This window comes from Nipponia nippon, unplaced genomic scaffold, assembly GCF_047370975.1.
Source record: "Nipponia nippon isolate SJK-2023a ecotype South Korea unplaced genomic scaffold, ASM4737097v1 scaffold_3, whole genome shotgun sequence".
Taxonomy (NCBI): Eukaryota; Metazoa; Chordata; class Aves; order Pelecaniformes; family Threskiornithidae; genus Nipponia; species Nipponia nippon.
Window position 1 is genome coordinate 85,973,388 of NW_028262347.1, and position 22,251 is coordinate 85,995,638.

Consider the following 22,251-nt stretch of genomic DNA (forward strand, 5'->3'; position numbering starts at 1 on the left):
AGTCCTTCTATATTCAGACATTAAAGCAGCCAATTACATTTTGGTCATGATCTAAACCACCTCTTTACAACTAGAGGGATGGTTTAAAAAAAAAAAAAAAATAAAGAAGTTGAGCCCTTGCTATGATGTAGTATTAGCCAGTAAGGCCAAAATCTATTCATCTCCTACAATTACGTACCCACAAGTACTCCTTATCTACCCAACCATTCTGAAACACTGCATGAAGAATAACAAGCTCTACTACTGTGCAGAGAGATGTTTCCCTGCACAAAGAATAAAGGTAAATCTGTATTTATTTATTTATTTATTTATTACCTGGGGAGTTAATACTGACAAAACAGGTACATCAGCTTCCACTTACCAAGGGTCTGATCAACACGAGCCCCTAGAAGTTTCCCCACTGCTTCCAGTAACTCTGCAAAGTGTCTAAGACCCAACTCATCTCAAAGAGGCATCATGTGGGAATTATTTTTTGTTTTTGAAAGCAACTGAAAGTTTGTTCCAGATCTTCAAAAAGTTGTTCTATATGAACAGTGACAGTGGCTTAAGTGCTCTCCATTTTTATTCTAAGTAATGCCTTTGCATAAAAAACAGACTTCTCTAAGCTTCACATCTAAATTTTACAGTAAGTTTGCAACCTGAATTGAACAGAAACTTCTATTTAACCCATTCTGCAAAAATTTTTGCAACAGTAGACTTCTGATTGCCTTATTAGATCTTGATCTAGTTAACTGCCAGAAACATACTTTTTTGAAAGCATCAAAAATATAGCAAGTTTCTCCAATGACTCAAAGCAATCCGACATCCTTCCTTGTGCCCAAATCTCCTACATTACTATTCATCAGCTCCTCCTTTATACCTTTATCCAGAAACACTGAAGTTTAAAGAGAAGAACACATACTAGACAGTCAAAACGTACCTCTGCAGTTAAATTTGGCGGTGTCATAATGTCTTTCAGCACATCTAAAAAGGAAAAACAGACAAGTGTTCAAGATAAGTCTCTGAGGCACTCCCAACATCTGTCACACCCTGGAACATACAGATCAACATATGGGAAAATCATGTATACACACCACCTTTGTGATTTAGAACTATAGCTAGAGAACTATAGTACAGAAAAACTGTTTTGTTGCAGATGTATAAAGTTGCTCACTAAAATATCAGTTATTTTCCTGAAAAACAATCACTTACCCGATGGTAACCGTGGTCCATTGGCATGTTTTAGTCTTTGTCACTCTCAATGGAGACATTCATGCAAGTGATACAATACACTATGACTTTTTTACGCTGTAATATTAACAGCTCCAGCCGCTCAAGCAACTTTACGCTCCCATGTAAACACATAAAGAGTAGATGGCTATGACCTTCATCCAATTGACTCTGAACTCAAAACACGTGTCAAGATGCCTCAACAACAACATGGGTGCTAGGGGTGATGGGGATCACAAGGACATTTCAAAGACCTAGCACAACCTAAGCAAGCATTCTTCTTCAATTACAGGAACGCAACAAGGCCACCACAGGCAACTGAAAGCACCACTAAATATTAGAATGGGGATCGCTTGTATCAAGCAGAGATTGTGATACTGCTCTCCAACTTGGCATTTGTTCTTGAAATTAGGTGAACTCAAAAAAAACAAAAGGCCAGTCAGCCAGTTTTCCACTCACAGACCCTGGAAAACGGCACATTTCTGAAGACTTTGGAGCTGCATCAATGTCTACCTCACCACTCTGGAAGAGACACACTCTAGCTAGCTGGTAGCACAGCAAATCATACTGTACCAGTCTTGCAGGATGACTTGCCTAGTGACAAATGTCGGTAAGCAGATATAAACAATCCAATCAGTAGGGCTCTAATACAGCCAAAATGGCATGCTGTAAGGGAAAAAGCTAGGTCAGGGGTAAGGGGAAAGAAGGCAAGAAGTGGATGCCCTCCATAATTTTCCATGGAGTTGCTCTCTGCAGGAAAAACGGTGCTCCTCTACACAATGCAAGTGAAAATTCAGTTCAGAAAAGAAAACAAGAACAAACCTGCCTCGAAAGAACAGGACTCCAGGTTAAAACACAATGATTGGGAGTCATTTCAGTAGACAAAACACATCTAGATCTTCTGTTCTGATTATAAACTGTACTAGGGTTCAAATACCCACATCAGTTTCAGGACTGCTATGAACTTATCTTTCCTTAGTAGGTATGTTATGACTGCAGCCTTTGGAGCCATATGGAGCTTACTTGACACTTTCAGACACGCAAACTGACGCTCCTACTTGTATGACTGTTGCACATAACTGGAGCCTCGCATGCGCTGCACTGAGCTTCGTCCACAAGACTCATACACCAGGGACAGAGGCAGGTCTGCTGGGGCTGCACATGCACTCAGCACTCCCCCTTCTCTGAATTCCAGAGCCTTCTCGACTCTAGCCTCTGCTAGGTAGAAGTCTGGCAGTTTTTACAGCTCTGAACACATTGCTGACACTTTCTCTGGGTCAGAAGTGATATGGTGCAAGTTGAGCTGGCGGATGGGACTCAAAAAAAAAACCCCAATATCTGCACTCGAGCTTTTCAGAAGAAAGGTTAGATGCAGTAGGTACACCCAAGATGGAGTCAGCACACATGGAGCAGCACCGCCCATGCTGGGCAAAGCCTGTTAGAAGCTAGTCAGCATCTGAACTTGGGAGGTTGAGCCTGCTAGGAAGCAAAGCAGTTAACAAAAAGCATCTTGTCCAAGAAGTTTCCTTCTTCCTTTTAAAGAAACACCCAGTTCAAAGGGGTAGTAACAGATTAAAGTCTTCAAAACATAAAAAAAAAAAAAATCCACATATGGGCAAAAAAGCCTTCAAATTTTGAAGTTTGAGAGAGTATCAAGTAGAATACCATAAGGGATAAAAAAATAGTTTTGTTGATACCAAGGATAGAAACTGAGCACAGAACATAGCCATGTCACTCTTTATGCCCTCTTATGGGAGCTGTACACAACACAGGGCAAATGCAGAGCTCCAGACACGGCTGCACAAAATATACTCCCATTTCATTACATGAAACATGTGTATCTGCAGCAGAGATCCCACCGACACACACTTTTGGGGGATGCTTCCACTGCGTAGCATTTCAAAGGCATTTTTTTTTTAAACACTATTAGACCTGTAACACAGTTAGATCTCCAGATGAACCTGAGCATTTTGGGGAGTTTTGGGGGGATGGGGAGTGGGTTATCATAGTTCTTGTAATCCTCCTTACGATTAAAGTGAGTTTAAAACAACCCAGATCCTAAGTGCTGCCAGCCAGGCACCTTTCTGATCATAACCATGATCCCATTGACAACAGGACTATAGGCTAACGAAAAGATGGCAGCCTATGTCAAAGCCCAACCCCATGAACACAGAGGTACAGAAATTACGCACATAAAATTGACATTGTTCATTATAGCTCCCTCCTTTAACTATCTGCCTGTAGGACAGTTAAAAAAATATACTGGAGAAGATGGAGATGATTACAATAGGCCAGGTAACAATTTGGCAGTATGTGAAGTCAGGAGACGAAAGTGGAAGAACATGTTAAAATAAAGAAGAATACTGAAGAAATAGCAAAGGGTTAAAGAAACACATGAGAAAACCAACACAAACAAGAAACAAAATGAAATTGATTCCTCAAACATTCACTGGGAAGTTAAAAGCCAAGATGTGAGGACAAGGCATAACTGACATCATTTAAGCATCAGTTCAGAAAAATTTCTCTAAATCCTTTTAAATAAAACAGCTCAACACACATATTATCAAATTCATGTAACAGCTACCTTAAGGGAACTCAAACCCCATGACAGTGTTTGAAATAATTCTGAATATAATCACATAACTCCTCTGAACTCCCACCTCCTTCTTTTAAATGCAGACAATAGGTTGATTATTTACAAAGGATCAGCTTAATCTAAAGAGATGCTGTTCTCCGAAATACCTGAAGGTTGTAATTTCTCCCCATCTCATGACCGAACATGGCAGTAATTCACCTAATGGCATTTATGTACTTAACGTGTGTATAAATTTTGCCCACGTAAAGATAAAGAGATAACCTGGCCTCTCTAGCCAGAGATATACAGTTTAAAAGCTATGCTTTCCAAGCTGTGCAGTAATCACTTGAATCTTCATTTGCATCTGATCCATGTTTTGGGAGGAAGAAAACACGGGCACTTTAAAGGGACATCTTCTGCTGCAAAAGTTTTCATCTGAGGGTGAATATAGTAATTTTAGGAAGTTTCACTTGCGACTGTTTTGAAGTTAGCAACAAGAAAAATTGATGGGGGTTTCTTGCACCAAAAACTGAAATGTAAAGTTTTTATATGAAGAACTGGAAGACAAAAACTTTCGGCACACCTGGACAAGTTCTTTGCACAGTTGAAAACACGTGTATCAGCAATGTAAATGTCAAAAGCATTTGTCTCATCACAGCTCTTCTCACTCCTGTGTAGGGCTGGGGATTGGTTTTTGCTTTTTTCTAAAGTAAAATGAGGTTGCTAGCATATAGCAAAGTGGAAACTTTTCAAGCACCAACTCCCTGAGGAGCTACTTGCTAAGACGCACAGAAGTCTTACTAAACTCTTACTTTCTGACCAAGCCTAGAAGCCAACACACAACAATCTATTGTTTTACCTATCACCTCTCAAGCCAATTTGAAACAAGCTCAGTATCAGGTGGCTCAGCAAACCCTGATCTTGTATGTGATACCAGAGCCACACTTCACAGAAGCTGACAGCTGAACTCAGCCCCAGGAAGCAGGAGGAAATTAAGTTATATCTGTCCTGTTCTGCTTTGCTCCCCAAACCAAGCAGAAGCTCTCAGGAGTCTTCAGGGGGGAGTCTAATAAAACCACAGTAGTTAAGATTTTACATGATACAGCTCTCTAGTGCGGAGCTCCAGAAGACTTCAAAGGAAGACATCCAGAAAGTTACCTCTTTAGAGAGCTGCATCTACATGCAGAAGGAGCTATCAGCTATTCTAGGAAGCACTGTTCTTTCCACCCGTAAGTGCCACCAAGACAGCATTTATTAAAAGGCTAACATTCTGGAGAGCTTCTAAGCTGAAGAAAATAATTTTGTTACTGAACTGTATGACAGGTGTCCAATTAGTTTATTTTAATGCATATTTTATTTACATATCTTTGTCTGTCCCATCGTACCACAGGCTTTACAGACAACTTCAATTATTAGTATAGAATTTCTCAGCTTCTAGTATTACTTTGCTCCAAAACCAGGAAACAGAGTTGCTTCATGCATAATCCTTCAACTAATTTAGAGGCATATTTAAAACTTATTTTTAATGACTGACAGACGACAATGTAATGCATTGCCTGAATTTCCACACTACAGTAACTTTTCTATTAATTGCAGATATCTAGAAACATATTTGTTTAAAAAAAATAAAGCCTTAACAGCTCAGAGAATCAATAAATCTTCAACTCGGATTTCTGGGAAAAAATGAGGGGTAGGAAAACCAGGACCTACTTTTCAACATCAGCTGACATGACCAAATCATTTATACAAATGAAATTAGCCAAAGCTAAACATATAAAGATGATCAAGGAATAACAACAACAACAACAAATCCCTTCTGTAACAAGAACAGCTTTCTGCATAACTAAATTTTCAGAGGAAAACATTACACTTACAAAAGTGAGAAACCATCACATTACCAATTGCTGCAATAGCTTTTTCAAAGTAATAAACAGTGACAGTCAAGAATAGTGAAGAAGCAAACAGAACCTGGGTACCAATACCATTCAATAAAAAAAATAAAAAATTAAAAAAAACCAGGAAAATATTCATTTGGCAATTTCTTCAGTGCAGACATTAATACATTAACAGAAAGCCTGCTGTGAATTACTTTTCACTTTTTAATCACATGGTACAAGCTCCAGATGGGCTAGATGCCAAGTCATTTAAAAGCGTTCAAGTAATATGAATACACACCAGCATTTCATTTAACCTCACTCAGCTCCACTAAATGAAGTAACAGTGCTCTCAATCAGGCTTAATTGTTTTAAGAAATGTGCAAAACATCTCTAGCTCTGCTTCAGCACAGCAACAAGCCACTTTCACTCATAAGCTATTTTTAGAACTCATTATTTTGGAAAATACATCTATAAGAGCATACTTACAGATTGTATATCTTGTAATGGTTTTTATGCTTTGAATCCAAAAACCTTAAATAGAAAAAAAAGGCATGTATTAATAAACATTGCAATAATGGTGACCTTAATTTGCAGCATCATTAAAGCACCATTCAGCATGTGCAGTTCTGTATTCCAAGTCCCAGCTGGCCCTGCAATGCCTCAAAGTCAAGGAGGCAGCGTGTTGCAAACCTCACTCATACAAATAACCCAGTAGTATGAATAAGACTACTTATGCAACTGAGGAGACCAGAATCTGACCTGCAACTGAAATACTTATTGTATGGACCAATCTGCACTGATTTCTAAGATACCTGCACATCAATATATTATGCTGAGGAAGGGTTGTTTATTTTTAAAGCAGAAAGCATTGATTACACAAGGTATCTGTAAACACTTCCAATTTTATCATCTGTGCAAAATATTTTGCCACAGTGGTATTTCCAATGAAAAAAAGCATTTAAAATAACTTTCGTATTCCAGTTAGAACAGCCAGAATAATTTATTTTAATATTAGGTTTTTAAAATGGCCATTATTTGCCACTGAAATCTGAGGACAGTGCCCGATGATATTCTGGGTTCAGAAAGGAGGAAGAAGACCACTATACTTTTTCACACTCACACTCATTTAATTTTCATGCTCACTTTGTAACAAAAACTTCCCATACAAGCCTCGGAGAGCCAAACTGCAAACATGATTCATCAAAATTGCCGTGATTATATATGATGTGTCACCTGGCAATGTTCAAGAAGAAATAACATACAAATGTTTACACTTAACATCATCAACAGTGTGTATCCGCACATCAGCCAGAAGGAATTTAATTAGCCATGACAGAACATGCTGTTCAAATTGAAAAGAAACACTAGCTGCTAAAATCCTGGAAAGCTCAAGCAAAAACAAGCTTTGGTTATCAGTCATAATATTCCAGAAGAACCTAGAAGAACTCTGTGGTTAAACCAATGCGTTAAAATAAGAACAGATGTGAATGCTCCTTGTGCAGCATTGAGTACAAGATTCCAATTTCATCGGCAAAAATATTTCATGACTCCCACTGGCAACCCTGTTGGCAGACTTTGACAGATTAAGGAAGATGGTGGACATGGTGATTTGTTTCAGATGTCCCCGCTTGTTTAAAACACACTGGAGAGCAAGGAGAGCTGACTCCACTTCTGCCAGCAATATCCACAAAGCCAAGTATAAGCTTTCATGCAAGTATTTTTCTAAGGACACAATCCCATCCAAAACTTCTCAAAGCATCAGTCACAGGAGACAGCCAGCAGTCCAGGTCGTCTTCTCATACAGTATTAGCATGAAATTTGTCAGGATATCAGCTATTCAGAAAAAGCCCGCTGGCATATCCTGGCTCAACACCAGTTGCTCCAGAGCTCAAACATGTTGAATTTCTGCATAAAAAGCTCTTGGAAAAAAATTCCACAATAAAAAGATGACAGGAGCAGATGAGGACCTGCTGATTGCAACATGCAGAATGCTGCATGGTCACACTTTGTACATTATTCTTGTTTAAAAATAGGGGGCAACAAACATAACACTGCTTTAGCATCCAGTTCCCTACAGCCACTTAATTTACATCTCTCCATATCTTAATTTGGTTGATTACGCTTTTAGGTGATCACCACTCCTTTTGATCAGAGTGGTGGACAACTTAATAATTATATAGTCATTCCTTTTCAAAAGTGTAATTTACACATATCTACATACTTAAATAATAAAATATATTTTCCTTCATACAGAAGCAACTGAAATCAACGTTGTGAATGGAAGAGGGCCTTCAAAGACTACTGCCTATTATTATTTATTTGGATTACTCCCATGTCATTTATGCCAAGTCCAGCCTTTGCCTCTATCCTACAATTTCCAAAGGTGGCATCCATCAGGCACCACATATTTCACAAAGCAGATGCAATGCCCACATCAACTTAATGAAAGGTGGCTCTGCCTGCTGGTAAAGAAAGATGGCTAGATAGTTCAAGTTTGTGAGACAGCCTTCAACCGTCCCAAAAGGACAGCAAAATCTTTTTCTTGTGTGCAAGCTATGTGCAATGATACGATTAGAAAACACAATTTCATGCCTCCTAACAATTCTAGCAGAAATGTACACACTCTGCAAGAGTATTTACAGATTGCTATGCTGAACCTCACCGATATGACCAGCTCTGGAAAAGCGACTTCTCCTCATTACAGCGTGACAGAACAAGGTCACTTCCGCAAGCCTGGTCAAATCCAGCCTCTGACATTTTCAGTACTATTCGTGGATAGCGAGCTTTGTCACTACGGTTAAATATGCAAAAACAACCCCCCCCCTCAAACTCATCTGAAGCTAACTGCAGCTGCACAGGGAAGTCACTGCCTCCAGATGATTGATTCTCAGCTGAGGGTTACAATTCCTCCCAGTGTGGGAACCGAGGAGCTGCCTCAACTCATTTCTGTACAAACCTGGATGCAAATAATTACCAGTGAAATTCAAGCAGCGCTAATTTTGCTTGCCAACAATTATGAGAAAGTTTCTGTGGCATCTCAAACCTGGGAGCAGCACCTTCTTGCTCAGATACACCTACTTCTAACTTCCCTGCATAACCATGCCCCTTACTGCATTATCCCCTCATCCCCAAACATCAAGTCTCTTGGAGAGCTACTGAACTTATGACCTCAAATGCCTGAGATCTCAAAAGCATCTCACATGACTTAAAAAAACTTAGGATCCTAAAAACAATACCATTTAGCAGCTTCTGCCAAGTATTTAGTTTTTACTGCAACCTCTCACACTACATTCTCCAGGTAGGGTGTTGACTAAACAAATTACAACAATGCTCCTAAAACACTAAGTACACCTTCTGTAGTTGTAACCAGCACTTCAGAGTAGATAACTTTATTTGATGTTAAAAATGACAACCTGTAGGTTTTTTTTACAAAATGTGCTATAAAGCATCACCAGCAATAACGAATTTTAGCCGATTTTTCTCCTCATCCGCAATTATTGAGCACAGCCAGATGTAAAAGCCTTTAGATATAGTCCCCTATATTTACTACTCTAAATCAAAATTAACTTATCAAGCACTTCATTTATCAATTGAAGAAAGGATATGGGCAAACATATTCTGAAATGCCACCAGGTATCTGAGAAAACTCTCAACACTGAACAGAAGCATGGACTGACATCTTTCTAAAGCAAAGAACCTCCTTTTACTCCAACACAATTTACTGAAGTCAATTTTTCATACTAAAAAGCAGATTACGTGCATTTGAGATCAACCCAGAACAGCAGCCTGGCCTAAAATTCTTGAAAATATCACTTTCGTTGTTTCCAACATTTTTCAGGAAAGCTAACAGGGCAACATCTACGAGATGCAAAAATCTTGCCATTTCTATGAGTCAGAATACAAAACCTTTCCTTAGCAAAACATAATGAGCGCAGAAAAGGATTCTTAAGATTTACAATAATAAGTTCAGGAAAAGAAAAATAAAGCCTTACCTTACTACATCATCAATGTTGTTCCGGTATACTCCTTCAAGCCTCTCTGCAGGAAAACCCATAGCAATTATGTTTGGATAAATATCTGAATATGCAAGTTATGGAAACATTTGTAAAGCATATGAAATTTCTACAATAGCATTAAATAGACATTAATCAAATGTTTAACTGTATCAAAGTCAGAGCAACTCCGACCAACTCCCATATGTGAACAACTCAGCTTTATATATGCAGTACTAAGGAACCTTTTCCAAAAAAGGGGGGGGAGGGAATCAGGAGAGAAACTTCTGAAAACATGGTACTTTGACCACAGCCACTATAACAGAAATCTCATTACATCTCAAACAGATAACTTATTAGAAGTCTATGCTATTGGGCAACTGATGGTTAACATCCATTAGGAAGCCAATCCACTAGAAAAGCAGAGTCAAGTAATCCACTTCTATCACACATCATCTCACTAGAATCACATAGATGCTACATACCGGTCTTTTTCTACAGTTTGAGTGGTATATTAAATCCAATAGAAAACTATTAAAACAGTCTCATGTGACTAAATTGCAAGATGTTGCAAATTAAAACTGATGTTCAAGTCCCCAGTAATCCCAAAATAGGTATACCACACAAAACAGCAAAACAAACAAAAAAGTGCATTTCAGGCATGCAAGGCTACATAAACACTAATGTTTTTATCACTTTCTATGATTTCTACATAACAGACCACTACAGCAGCTGCTAAGGTAGCTCTGAATGCCTAAATGTAAGATATGGCATTAGATGGGAATGTACAGATCTGAAAAGGATCGTATATCTTGTTTATTAAAAAAAAAAAACACACTTACGGAAAAATATTCTAGTTTCTTATTCTGAACTACCTGTAATTCACTTGCCAAAAGCAACCTGATATAAAGAACTTAGGAAAAGTACCTCCTAGCAAAAACAAATTAGCTAATGAGAAAAAGGCCAAATAAGAAAATTGTAAGTTTACATCTAGAGCCAATGTAGTAAAGAATTCACAGCAAATTGCTAGAAAATTACTGATATTTATTTTCCTGGTGGTGTAATGATATAGGGATTTTTATTTTTTTAAACAGAACTCAAGAAAAGAAAGTACTCCCAAGTTTTAAGCATTATTAGAAATAATATAGTGAAGAAGCTTCACTGAAAAGCAAAACAGAAATGAAACTAGCAGCTCAAAAACAGACCATACCCTACCGCATTAACATACTCCTCCTCAAACTAATTTTAGAAGGCGTAAGAACAAAGCATGATATGATTGAAGTTGGCCCTGCTTTAAACAAGGGGGCTGAAACAGGTGATTTCCAGAGGTCCCTTTCAACCTAAATTATTCCACAATTCTAAGAATTGTTTTTATTTTTATGGTTAAAATATAACAAAGCTTCAAAGAGTAATCATCAGACTGGAAGACATTGCAGCAGCTTCCAAGATATTAATATTCCAGTTACTTGTACACAAACAAGAGCCTGGAGTAGGATACAAACTACCTTACTCCATCCTTGCAGAATTCCCACAAGCCTAAGTACTTGCAGGGAAGCAGGATGGACCAAGCTCTGCATATTTAACTAGAAGACTTAAGAAAAACATTAAGAACTGAATACATGGAAATAATGTTTTCTACTCTCAAAAAAAGAATTAGCATTTACTATGTTGTAATCCAAGTATTAATAGACATTGGTCTGCTTGGACTATTCAAAAGATGATTTATGTAGACAATAAGAAAAATACGAAACCTTTTGAGAAATCCAAATAAATATCTGTAGCTGCCTTAAATACAGACACTGAAAGGGGTTCACATCTGGTTTCCAATTTATTCTGTACTTGCCCAAACCCTCATTAAGTTGCTTAACTTTCAGAGTTTGTGGTAACTTCAGATACTATCAAATCACATAAGTCTTAAACTTTGAACTTCACTCTGAACATATTTTACTCCGCAAGCAGGCCACACCTCTTTGTTAAATTAACAAAAGGCGCTATATAATTAGCAATGTATTTACTATTTTATCAGTTACTACTTGCCATAAGCAGAAGAAACTGGTTATAAATCATGTGCACCTGCCCTATGCCTATTAACAGTGAATTCACTGACTATCAGCTAGCACACCCCATTACTCCCTCCTCATTCCTGATTTCAACCTGATTTCTACCTACTGCCAGTTCTAGCATTTATACTCAAAAGCACCTCCTTTTGCATCCTGCTCTGAGCAGCAGGGCTATATAAATTACCATAGCAAAATAATCCAGTATATTAGCCTGCTTTCCACAGCACTTCTCCATAGAAGTGTCTTCTAGCGTTCATGCTAGCAACAGGGGTAAAATAAATTAATTTTGACACACCACATCAGAACAAAACTCAGTTTCAACTATAGTATGAGACAGACGCCCAAACTTCACCAAATTACCATGTAACTTGCTCAACTTTATATTCACAATTGTGAGCTTTACTACATATTTTTTCACATGTTTCAGCCTGCAGTTTATGTTCAGATGCTTTTCTTCTGCTGTTGGCTTTTCCTCTCCGAGAGTCTAAGAAACAAGATACTTTCCAGGATTCCCAGCTGGTGCAAGATGGAAGCGAAGCAGACAGACACCCCAATCAAAGGGAACAGAACATCTTAACAGCAGCGTCTCCAGTTTGCAGGCTCACAGACTTGTCCAAACACCAAAGCCTCAAAACACGCAGGCAGAGAGAGATAAAAATTTCCAAAATAACCAGCGCGGTCTCACGCTTTTGGAAAGTGCGATCCCCTTTTGGCTCCCGCATCTCATGTGACCCCTCTCCCCTCCCTCGCTCCTCAAGGGCAATGCACGAGCAGTACATGCACAGCTCACATGCATTTCTTTTAAATAGGAGCAAGCCAGCAGAATTGAATGCTTAAGCTTAATCGTGCATCATCACAGGTGCATTTTTAAACCCTGAGCTGGTATTGCAAAAGGTGTTCCACAATATGCCAGTAAGTAAAGAAAATGGAAAAAAGACTTTAGGGTAGGGGAAGGGGGAGAGTATGAATCAATTTACTGATGCTGATTCAATAAAAGTGTTGTATGCTCTGGGGTTTTGCAACCTGACAGCACAAAAACTGAAGTGTTGCCGAAAAACAAATATCCAACAGCGAGCTGGGGGGGGGCGGGGCTGTTTTTAGAAAAACGATTGCTTTTTAAACAGGCAAGCCAATTTCTCTACCACCTAAATATAAGCATCCTGAAGTACCTTACTTATTATCTCAAAGTATTACACTGGAATGCAATTCACATGCCACTGCTGACTCACTCTTCTGTCTGCAACAGATCTGGTGTTAAAGGACACCGGCCACGGCAAGCAAACGACACCCTTCCACAGCACGCGTGCGAGGCTCCAGGCTTCACGCGCACTGAACAAAAGCAAGCGACAACTATGACAAATGCATTTGTATTGCTGGTGAAGATCATTTTATGTCTTTTTAATATATGCTTCTGACAAGCATGCTGAAGAAGCATGTTGATTTGAAACTCTTTTTTGGTTCAAGCAACTGAAGAATGCCTTTTGCTTTAAGGAGCAATGCAAGATGGAAGAACAGAGTGGAAGTGCTGTTGCTGTTTGCACAGATCATCTAAATCTCTGACCAGGAATAGCAGTTTTGTCGCTTAATTGAAAAAGCTGCCATAAAACCCAAGCTCTTCCACCCTTTCCTCTCCTGTGAAAAGGTGCCCTAAGATCTGCAGCAAGTGAAGGTGATGGTTCTTACTGCATCGGTATTAGCTTGCTTTTTTCCTGATGTTGAGGAATGAAACAGTCCTCCTCAGGGACAGCCTGCAACCACTGCACAGAAGGGTATGGAGCCAAGACAGTTACGGGAGCAACCATCCACTGAGCATCATCTTCAGCAAGTTCGTCTATCACCAGCCATGATCAATGGTTCAGAGACACTGCTTTTCACACTTCAGTTAATTTAACATTGATTTCCAAAGCTGAAATTAAGATATTCACTACCAAGACGAGATTTCTTACAAAGGAGCTTGGAAGCTGGGCTTACATTCAAAGCAAGACTTCTGAGTCATCATCAAATTGGTAACGATACTGATAATTTTAGAAATCTGGAAGAACTGATGATTTAAAACGTGCAACAAGTTCATTACCAATTCCAAGCTTTTTTTTTTTAGACAGGCAAATGAAAATGGAAAAAGCCTCAGCCATTTATTGAGGCAGTTCTACAACACATGCAAAACAAAGTTAACCAAACTGTCCTAACTACCAAAATTTGAAATGGGCTTTCTAAAAAACATAAAATAAACCCTGCCACATTTTGCCGAAGTAGCTCTTTCCTAAGAAACCCATTCCCAGAAATGGTTTCAACAGTTTTTAAAGCACTTATTCCTTTCTCAATCTTGTAAACATGGAGGCTGGGATTTTAGATAGTGATCATAATAAAAAAATAGAGACAGACTCATGATACACAACAGCAAAGCACTAAAATACCATTCTCTACTCAAGTTCATAATTCTTACTAACTACAAAACTTCAGCTTTCAAATGAAGATGACACTAAGCTATACCCAAGGAACCTTAAAATGAAAGCACCCAATAATTTGCTAAGTTACCAAATGCCACAACTAAAAAGCGATGCTTCGTCAACATTGAAAACATACCAAAGCAAATAATCCATATGCCACTTCACAAACGCCTTTGCTTTAACGCTGCTCGTAGATTTAACAAAACACTCTTCTTAAAGCCTAAAAGCATTCCCACATGCTAAAGATGATAGTCTTTCCAGTTGCTATGAGAAAAATCCTGTATCATTATGCAAATCAGCAGTTATAATCACTTTCAAAAATAGCTGTCTATATATTCACATTATGCCAAGATCAAATTAAAGAATATGCAATATACACTTGAAATTTTACATACATATACATATAAAAGCAAATTACTTATGTTGGTCCTGTAACTGACTCTTCTCACAAATTCAGCCTTTTTTTCTAATAATGGAAGGTGGCCAAATAAGCATACCAAAATATTTACCAATTCATAGGTTCTTAAACAGTCACAAGAAAGTTGCAAAAATAGACAGCTATAGCCTTTCCTGCAATGATCAATATTCTCAATTAATATCTAGAATGCGAGTCATTAGAATCTCTAAGTAATTTTATAAAGTCCTATTTCAAAGTATTTAATCCCTTATCTTTGCTCCGCTCATGAAGGAGGCTATAACAGAAAAACAGAAAGCAAATGACCTAATCTTCCCATTTTATAAGCATGCTAGAGCATGCAGTGCTTAAGAATTTACATATAGCTTTACTTTTTAAACCCAACACAGACAACAGATTTTAAATCAAAGCACAAATAAAAAACAACTTTAAAACTATTAGCCCTTTACAATGAAAGGCTTCAGGAAGACCTACCAGGCATTAGACTTCATCGTTCTTTAAAAAGGAAATCTGAAACAAGCTGGGTGCTCCTGAAGCTGTGAATGATGGTCACTGTTCAAGTCATGCTTTGGAGTTAAAAACTTACTGCAAAACCTGAACCCGACACCCGCAAATAAAGGACAACAGTCCATTTTTCCCTGACCCTTAGTTTCCAGCTTCCAAACATGAATCTTATTTAACAAAAAACAGATTTAAATTGGTGAATCTATGGCCTGAAAAAAGCATCACAACTGCCAGGAATGCAAATTTTCACTTCCAGTTCAGGCAAGCAAGGCATGTACTTGCTTTAATCGGCTCCTAAACAGCCCACTCCTCATTCACGCGCAAGCTGCTGTCAGTTTTGCTCCACTATGCATCACCCATCACCTCCTGGCTGTGGGGAGTCACAGTGCAAAGGAAACCAGCCTCCAGCATGGGGCGGCCAAGCTGTCAACTGCTAAGTCCCACTTGATAGCAACACCAACGAGCAGAGGAACAACATGACTTTGAAGTCTCCGAAAGTGGCTTTGTTGTCTCAATTCGTCTGCAATTTTCAGGAACTCTGACTTCAGTAACCATGCAACGTGGTCTAGCGGCACATCTGGGCCTACCAGCTGTGAAATGTTAGCGTGCTATCTCAAGCCCTTTAACTCCACCTTAAACAAGTCTGTATAGCAATGGCAAGAAAAAAAGAACTGTTCCTGCTGTTCAACAGCTTGACAGCCTGAAGCTACAGGGGGAGTGTCACAAGAAGAGTCCACACTCCATCCTCAAACAGGTTTAAGAGTCCTGACAAATGGCCAAGCTCTTATTAGTGCCATTTTCTTGACAGCATCCCTACAAAAAAAACCCAAAAAAACACACACACACAGAGGAAAATATACCCAGCCAGATCTAGAAAAGTTTCCTAGCATATATACTGTTTAGCCTGTATACATGCATACCTTTTGGTTTTGTTTTTTTAAATAGGCAGCACTTCCATTAGCCAGCATGAAATGCAAAATAAGTTTACTATTTTTCTACAAGTCTGGATAATCAGGAAGTATAGAGGAAATGAACAGGAAGAAAGTTCTTCAGAGCAAAGGAGGATTCCTTGTAGCCAGCCAGCTGCACTTGCCAACTCTACCATCTGTGCCTTAAAGAACAAGAAAAGAGACCAACTCAGATGTGGCTGAGAGAAACATTTTATGATTTAGAAGAAATGCATTTAACCCCTTAATGCTCAATATTTCAACTACAACCCTTTTTAAAAAAAAAAAAAAATTTTAATCTAACAGCTTGTAATTTAAATGCAGCAACCTAGACAAGGAACAACAAAACTGCAGCTCCTTCGTATCCAGGAGGCAAACCTGTCCAGATGAGGTCATGGGGCTGACAACAGGTCTGGAAGGGAACTCAAATTCCCACAGCACAAAGAAGTAAACCAGAAGACGCTTGAAGATGATACTGCCAGGTTGTCTCAGGAACCAGCTACACCCTTAACTCACTTCCATCCCCTAGCGGGGCTTTTGGACCTGCTTACTATATTGCGTTTGGGAAGTATTCCCAAAGCAAGAGTCTCTCCCTTCATCTGTAATGTGTATGAAATGTGTCCTGGAGCTCTCAGCCATATGGAGGCTTTGCTGAACAGCTAATAGGATCAAGATTGGAAAAAACCCACACATAACCTACATAATAAGCAGGCACCACTTTTTTTTGCAAAACACGGCATCAACCTCATAAACCTCACAGGATAAATACAAAAAATGGTAACAGAGAAGCATGAAAGATGGTATCTACAGAAGAGCTTGTTCTGACAAAGACTGAGAAAAAGATGATTTAAACTTCCATTTCAACATGGTTTGGAATCACAAAGGTAGGAAAGCATGCAGATAGTGAAGGAAACATGAGCTTGTTGTGAAGAGCTGCAAATCCCTCTAAAATAGCTGAGGATATTACAGGACATAAAAAAAGCTACCCTTCCCATTAAGAAAAAGCCAAGGGCAAACAGCAGCATAACAAATGATGCAACAGCAAACTATATTATTCACATAAAATTTGATAGAAAGAACTCTTCAGCTGAGGAGTCAAAAGACTGGGCCTCAACACTCCTTACTCAACTTCAAGTCCAGGTCTACAGCACTGAACAAAATGCTACAATCCCAGCAAGTTTCTAGAGGTGAAAACATGCAGAGGTCCAGTTAAGGCAGCTTTTTGTTTCTGCTCATGCTTTGGAAGAAGCCGCATCTCATCTTATCATACCTACCCGGCATCCCAACTAGCTGCAGCAACACATAGCAGCCTGAGGCCAAGAGCTGCACCGGTGGCAAAGGACAACTGTACACGTGAGGCTGAGCAGCTGTTCTCAAGGTAACACGTCTGCTGAGTGGATCTTCTCAGTAGGAGGCAATATATATGAGAAGCTTGACTGTTCCATCTCAGTTCGAGATTTCCGAAGTGACAAATTTACCTATTTTAGCCCACAAACCAAACTCAACATGAACTCTTTCAAGGCAGATTACAGGACCTCCCTGGTACGTGTTCTCAGCATACTACCACACTTTGCAAGATCTCCTTTAAAGAAGCACTGATGCGTACTTAAGCATATCCTAACCTCAGACACCCACAGAAAAACACAAGAATTTTATTCAGTAAAAAGAAGTCAGCATAGAGAGTAACTACTTTGATATTTACTGACAGGAAGTGAAAAATGGCTCAGTCTCAACTTTTTGCAAGTCTGAAAGGACATCCAAAACTTTCAAGACAAGGGAATTTAAAATAGCTATCAGGCTGGAGGACAAATATGTCACTTAGTAAAAGCTTTGTAAAACATAAGCTACAAAAACTAGGACTTGTATGAATTTATTAAACCTTAATTTGGGGAGTGAGGGGTCATCCAAGAGAAGATAAAGGCAAGCAGCAAAACAAAACACAAGGCCATCCTAATAAACCGTTTCTCAACCAACGAGTCCTGAGTAGATACTATTAATTTCATTCTAATGAGATCTAGCGTTTTCTTCCTCTAAATGTTAGTACAAAAAAAGGACATTACTTCTCTAACTCACCCACACAAGAAATTAAAGAATAGAAAATACACAACTATTTCAATTCTAGCCCGATATATACCCAGACAATGCAATGAATTAAGCAGAGGCCTCTAAGAAAGTTAATCATGCAATTAAAAGCTATTATTCTACAGCTCCACAAAGGCAGAATTACATTTATGAAGACATTTCTTAAGTACTTCACTACAAAAAATTGGATATTAAGCAGTTTTTATGCACTGCTGCACGTTGGGGCTGTGAAGCTGGGACTTCATTTTTAAAGGGAACAATGCCAGCTTTTGCAACAGTCATCATCCCAAACACAGAGCAATTGAGTTTAATTTTTTAGCTGCACAGTCAATTACCATTTGAATCACAGAACCTACTACTTCAGCTACGTTGCCTAAAAATCATTTTTAAGATAACCTAGATTTATGCAGCATGATACACGGCTTAGTTGCACAATTATTTACTTCCATTCTACAAAACATTTTTTCAGGGCCTTATAGGTGAGACAGTAAACGAGGCAGATGATGATAGGAGCAAAGAAGATGCTAGCTTGAATTAGAAACCGGAACAAGGATTTGTTTACATCTGAAATATCAATCTGGGACTAAGATACATTCAAAAACTAACAGCAATCTCTGAACCCAAAGTAGAGTCAACCACCCACAAAGCATTCGTGTTTCAGAAGAGACCTTGCTCTACAGGGCCACTTACGAACGTTCCCATATTTTCAAATCAATTCCCTTCTTACAGTCTGGAAATCACCATCCCAGTAACTCACACGAATGCACAAATGTGCACAGCTTTAATCCCAAAAACCTTCACAGAAGTGCCAAATCAAAGGAGCCCACAACTACCCTAGTATGCAAGATGAGGCACCAGGCATATCCAGCAACCGCTACTCACAACTCCAGGCCATCCCACTTACCCCGCCCCAAAAAAGCTATGCAATAATTAAACCTTCAATATCCACCCTCCATTAGGCACAGTAAATGAATACAAATCACATGTAGCTCCAAGTTCCAGATTACTCGCTGGGTACTTGAACTAGAAAGGAGGTGGGCTTTAAAAGGGAGTTATGACTAATGACACCAACTTTGGCCTGTAATGTACTTAAGGGATTTGACAGCTCAACTGTCTATTCCCTCCCTCTTCTTACAGTTTGTCAGAACACAACTATTGTCCCTTAAATCATTATACAAGAACCATTTTCTTGTTTAAACATGTTGTAAGGGAAGACTCTAGGCTAAAGTACCAGGGGTATAATTTGTCAGCTTACGCAGTATTAATGTGGCAACAACATTAATCCATTAAAAATATAATTTCATTTAAGAAACTATTCAGAGATTCAGAACTGGCAAAAGCAACTCGGTAGACCGAAACTTTATACGTAAAATTTCAACTTTGCAGTTATTACATTCTGAAGTTGCTTTACGTTTTTTTAGCACAGGGGTTTTTAACATAATGTGTTAAGAAAACACATTCTTTCAGTCATATTGTTACTGAAAAAATTATATCACTTGCTTCCACAATAAAGTGGATTTAGGGGTCCAAATCATCCTACAAGGAAGAAAACGGAAAATACAGTCACCTCTCTTCTGGAAGAAAATTAGAAAATTCTGTACTCCTCTACAGTGTTTTAACACGTCATTTACCAAATACTAGCCTCCTCTACAGCAGTCACCCTACTTCAAAACCTTTTGGTAATTAAAAAAAAGTTCTTAAATGAGATGTATTAAGTGTAACACTGGATAGCACAGGAAAAACACATTTTTGTACCGAAGAAATCTGCTGATCACCAGCCTAGCTGCCATCAAGAGCCAACTAATCTTTCCACATGTATTACACTGCAGCAATAATAGCCATTTCAAGTGTTTCATAAGCTCCACACTCAAGGCTATATCCTTTCCTTAAATACACTGTAACTGTCTCATGAAGTCAGTGGAAGTCACATGTAATTATACTGAGCACAGAAAGGCTTTCCTGACTAGCACAAGTTCCTAGAAAGATACACTTTCAAAATTCATCAACCTTCTTCACCACTCAAGTTGGACCCAGTGTTGACACATGGCCAACCAATTAGACCAAGAGTTAAACCAAGAGCTTAATGGGTAGGATTTTCAGAAGTCCTCAACACTTACAGTCAGTAAAAGATAATGAAGATGAACTTGGATTTTTCCTTAAAAAAAGAAATGCTCAAACCCAGTACCAGTCCTAGTAAAGCTTGCACTTTATTCAGCGTTACCCTCTTAATGTTTAACAGCAAAGCTTTGGGTGTTCTGAAAATTACACACACTTAACTAAGTTTACAAACACATTTCAATGAAGATTGCTTCAGCTGTGTTTTTTTAAAAGGTCACCCTATAAGAAAATTTATAAAGTGTCCACATCAGCTGTACTCCTTTCTTTTCCCACCTTGAAAAGAACGTATAGCCATCACTTCAACAGCAGAGCTACGTGAAACCAAGAACCAGTTTGCAGCTTTTGTCGATTTAAAAGTATGCACAGGCAGTTATTTTTTAACTTCATGTTTAGCTTGTGCAAACAGTCTCCAGCAACGCTGCACATTGATTAAAAATTTCTGATGATGCAAGATCAAGTAGTTCATTAGGAAGCCTGCACTACATTTAAGCAAGCGCAAAGAGATGAGCTGTAATTTGTCAAGCATCTTTTAAGTCCCTTTCCGAGCAACTGCAGTCAAAAAGCAGGGCAGAAAGGGGCTGGGGTTACTTTGAATGGGTGCAGCGAGGGTTGCACAATGGAGCACTTGCTCGAATGGTGGGGGTTTTGTGCATAGGCTTCAGCTGTCAAACAACGCTATCCACAAATATGCATGTACTATGACAATATGTCAAAGGGTTTTTTTTTTAGGTTGTGAGGAAATGTAAGTGATCCAGCACATCTCTAACCCCAGAAGAGAAAATGCATGAACACACTTGCATCACCACCTTGCGTTCTCCATCTGGACTATTCAAACATCTTTATCCTTGGTAAGTGCAGAAAGACCAATTTTCACAGGATCAAATACATCCTACAGCAAGCAGGTAACTGAATCAAACTCTGAGTAGTCCCCAGCCAGTACTGTTTTACTGCTGTCTATTCAGACAGACTTCTTAGATGAATTCAGAGCAAAACCGGCACTGATCTTCTTGTCCAAAACCCAAGATCATCCCCAGCTCCAGAAGCAAAATGAGTCTGTCGAGCTCTTAACACTGCTAAGTAACATGGTTTACTCCGGAACAAAGAAATACTTTTCCACCAATAAAATGTGTTGCCAGCTGGTTTCTTCTAGTTTCTTCTAAATCCTTACCAGCCCTTACTGCGCTTGTGTGCAAGAAAAACTTGTTACAAAACATCTAACAAACTTCAATTTTAAAACGAAACCAAATATTTTAAACGAATGGCATTTCCAACTCAGGCTCTATTTTTAAACGCGGTACGTACCTCATGCCACTAATTCATTTTTTTCCTGGAAGCTGAGCCATTTTGAGTGAAGTCACATAATTTAAAATTTCATTAAAGAGCTTTAGGACCACAAATAACAAAGCAGTATGATATTCTAAGAAGCTTCCACTCACAATTTTAGCGTTCTCTGCCTTTCCTTCTATGAGACAAACTACATGTGAGACTTGTAAATAAACTGCACCCAGCATCTAATCTTTACTGAATATTGCTGCAGTTTAGATGACTATGTAGGTCACAAGCTACACATGCTTCAATTAAGCATCAGGCTAGGCATGCTCTACCCTACGCTCAGGCTAGATGGCCATTTTCATGCATAACAGAAGGCCTGGAAATATAAGACAAAGTTTTACCAAAGCTGTAACAGTCACAAGAAGCAGTTACATGATTTTTTCCACTTTAGTCTCAAATAGTTAAGCCACTTGCTAAACTCAGTTACGCACAGACCTCTTAAGACACAGGCAATTAATGCAACGTGCAAGAGCTATATGCAAGCATTCTCTCTTCACTGTTCCCTGCAGTAAAATGGTCAACAACCAAGCCGTACAATTTCAGAAATACCAAAGATTATAGTGCCTCAGAAAACATGCTGGCCATTGCATCACAGAGAAATGCAGCCATCTTAGAAGCCATTAATCCAAACTTTCCTTCTCACCCGTTTGCACCAAAAGGTATCCAGTATTACAGAAATGAAATAGAAAGCCA

At 38.8% G+C, this 22,251-nt stretch overlaps 1 protein-coding gene across 4 annotated transcripts in view; it reads right to left on the reverse strand.

The window, feature by feature from the left end:
- Positions 1-22,251, reverse strand: part of PTEN (phosphatase and tensin homolog) — a 104,133-nt gene that overhangs the window by 78,318 nt on the left and 3,564 nt on the right. For all 4 annotated transcript variants that reach the window (XM_087768086.1, XM_087768087.1, XM_087768089.1 and 1 more), the window contains exons 2-4: positions 9,654-9,738; positions 6,148-6,192; positions 920-963 (exon numbers count right to left, since the gene is read on the reverse strand). In XM_087768086.1, the coding sequence (XP_087624212.1) occupies positions 920-963; positions 6,148-6,192; positions 9,654-9,738 (174 nt within the window). The remainder of the gene's footprint in view (positions 1-919; positions 964-6,147; positions 6,193-9,653; positions 9,739-22,251) is intronic.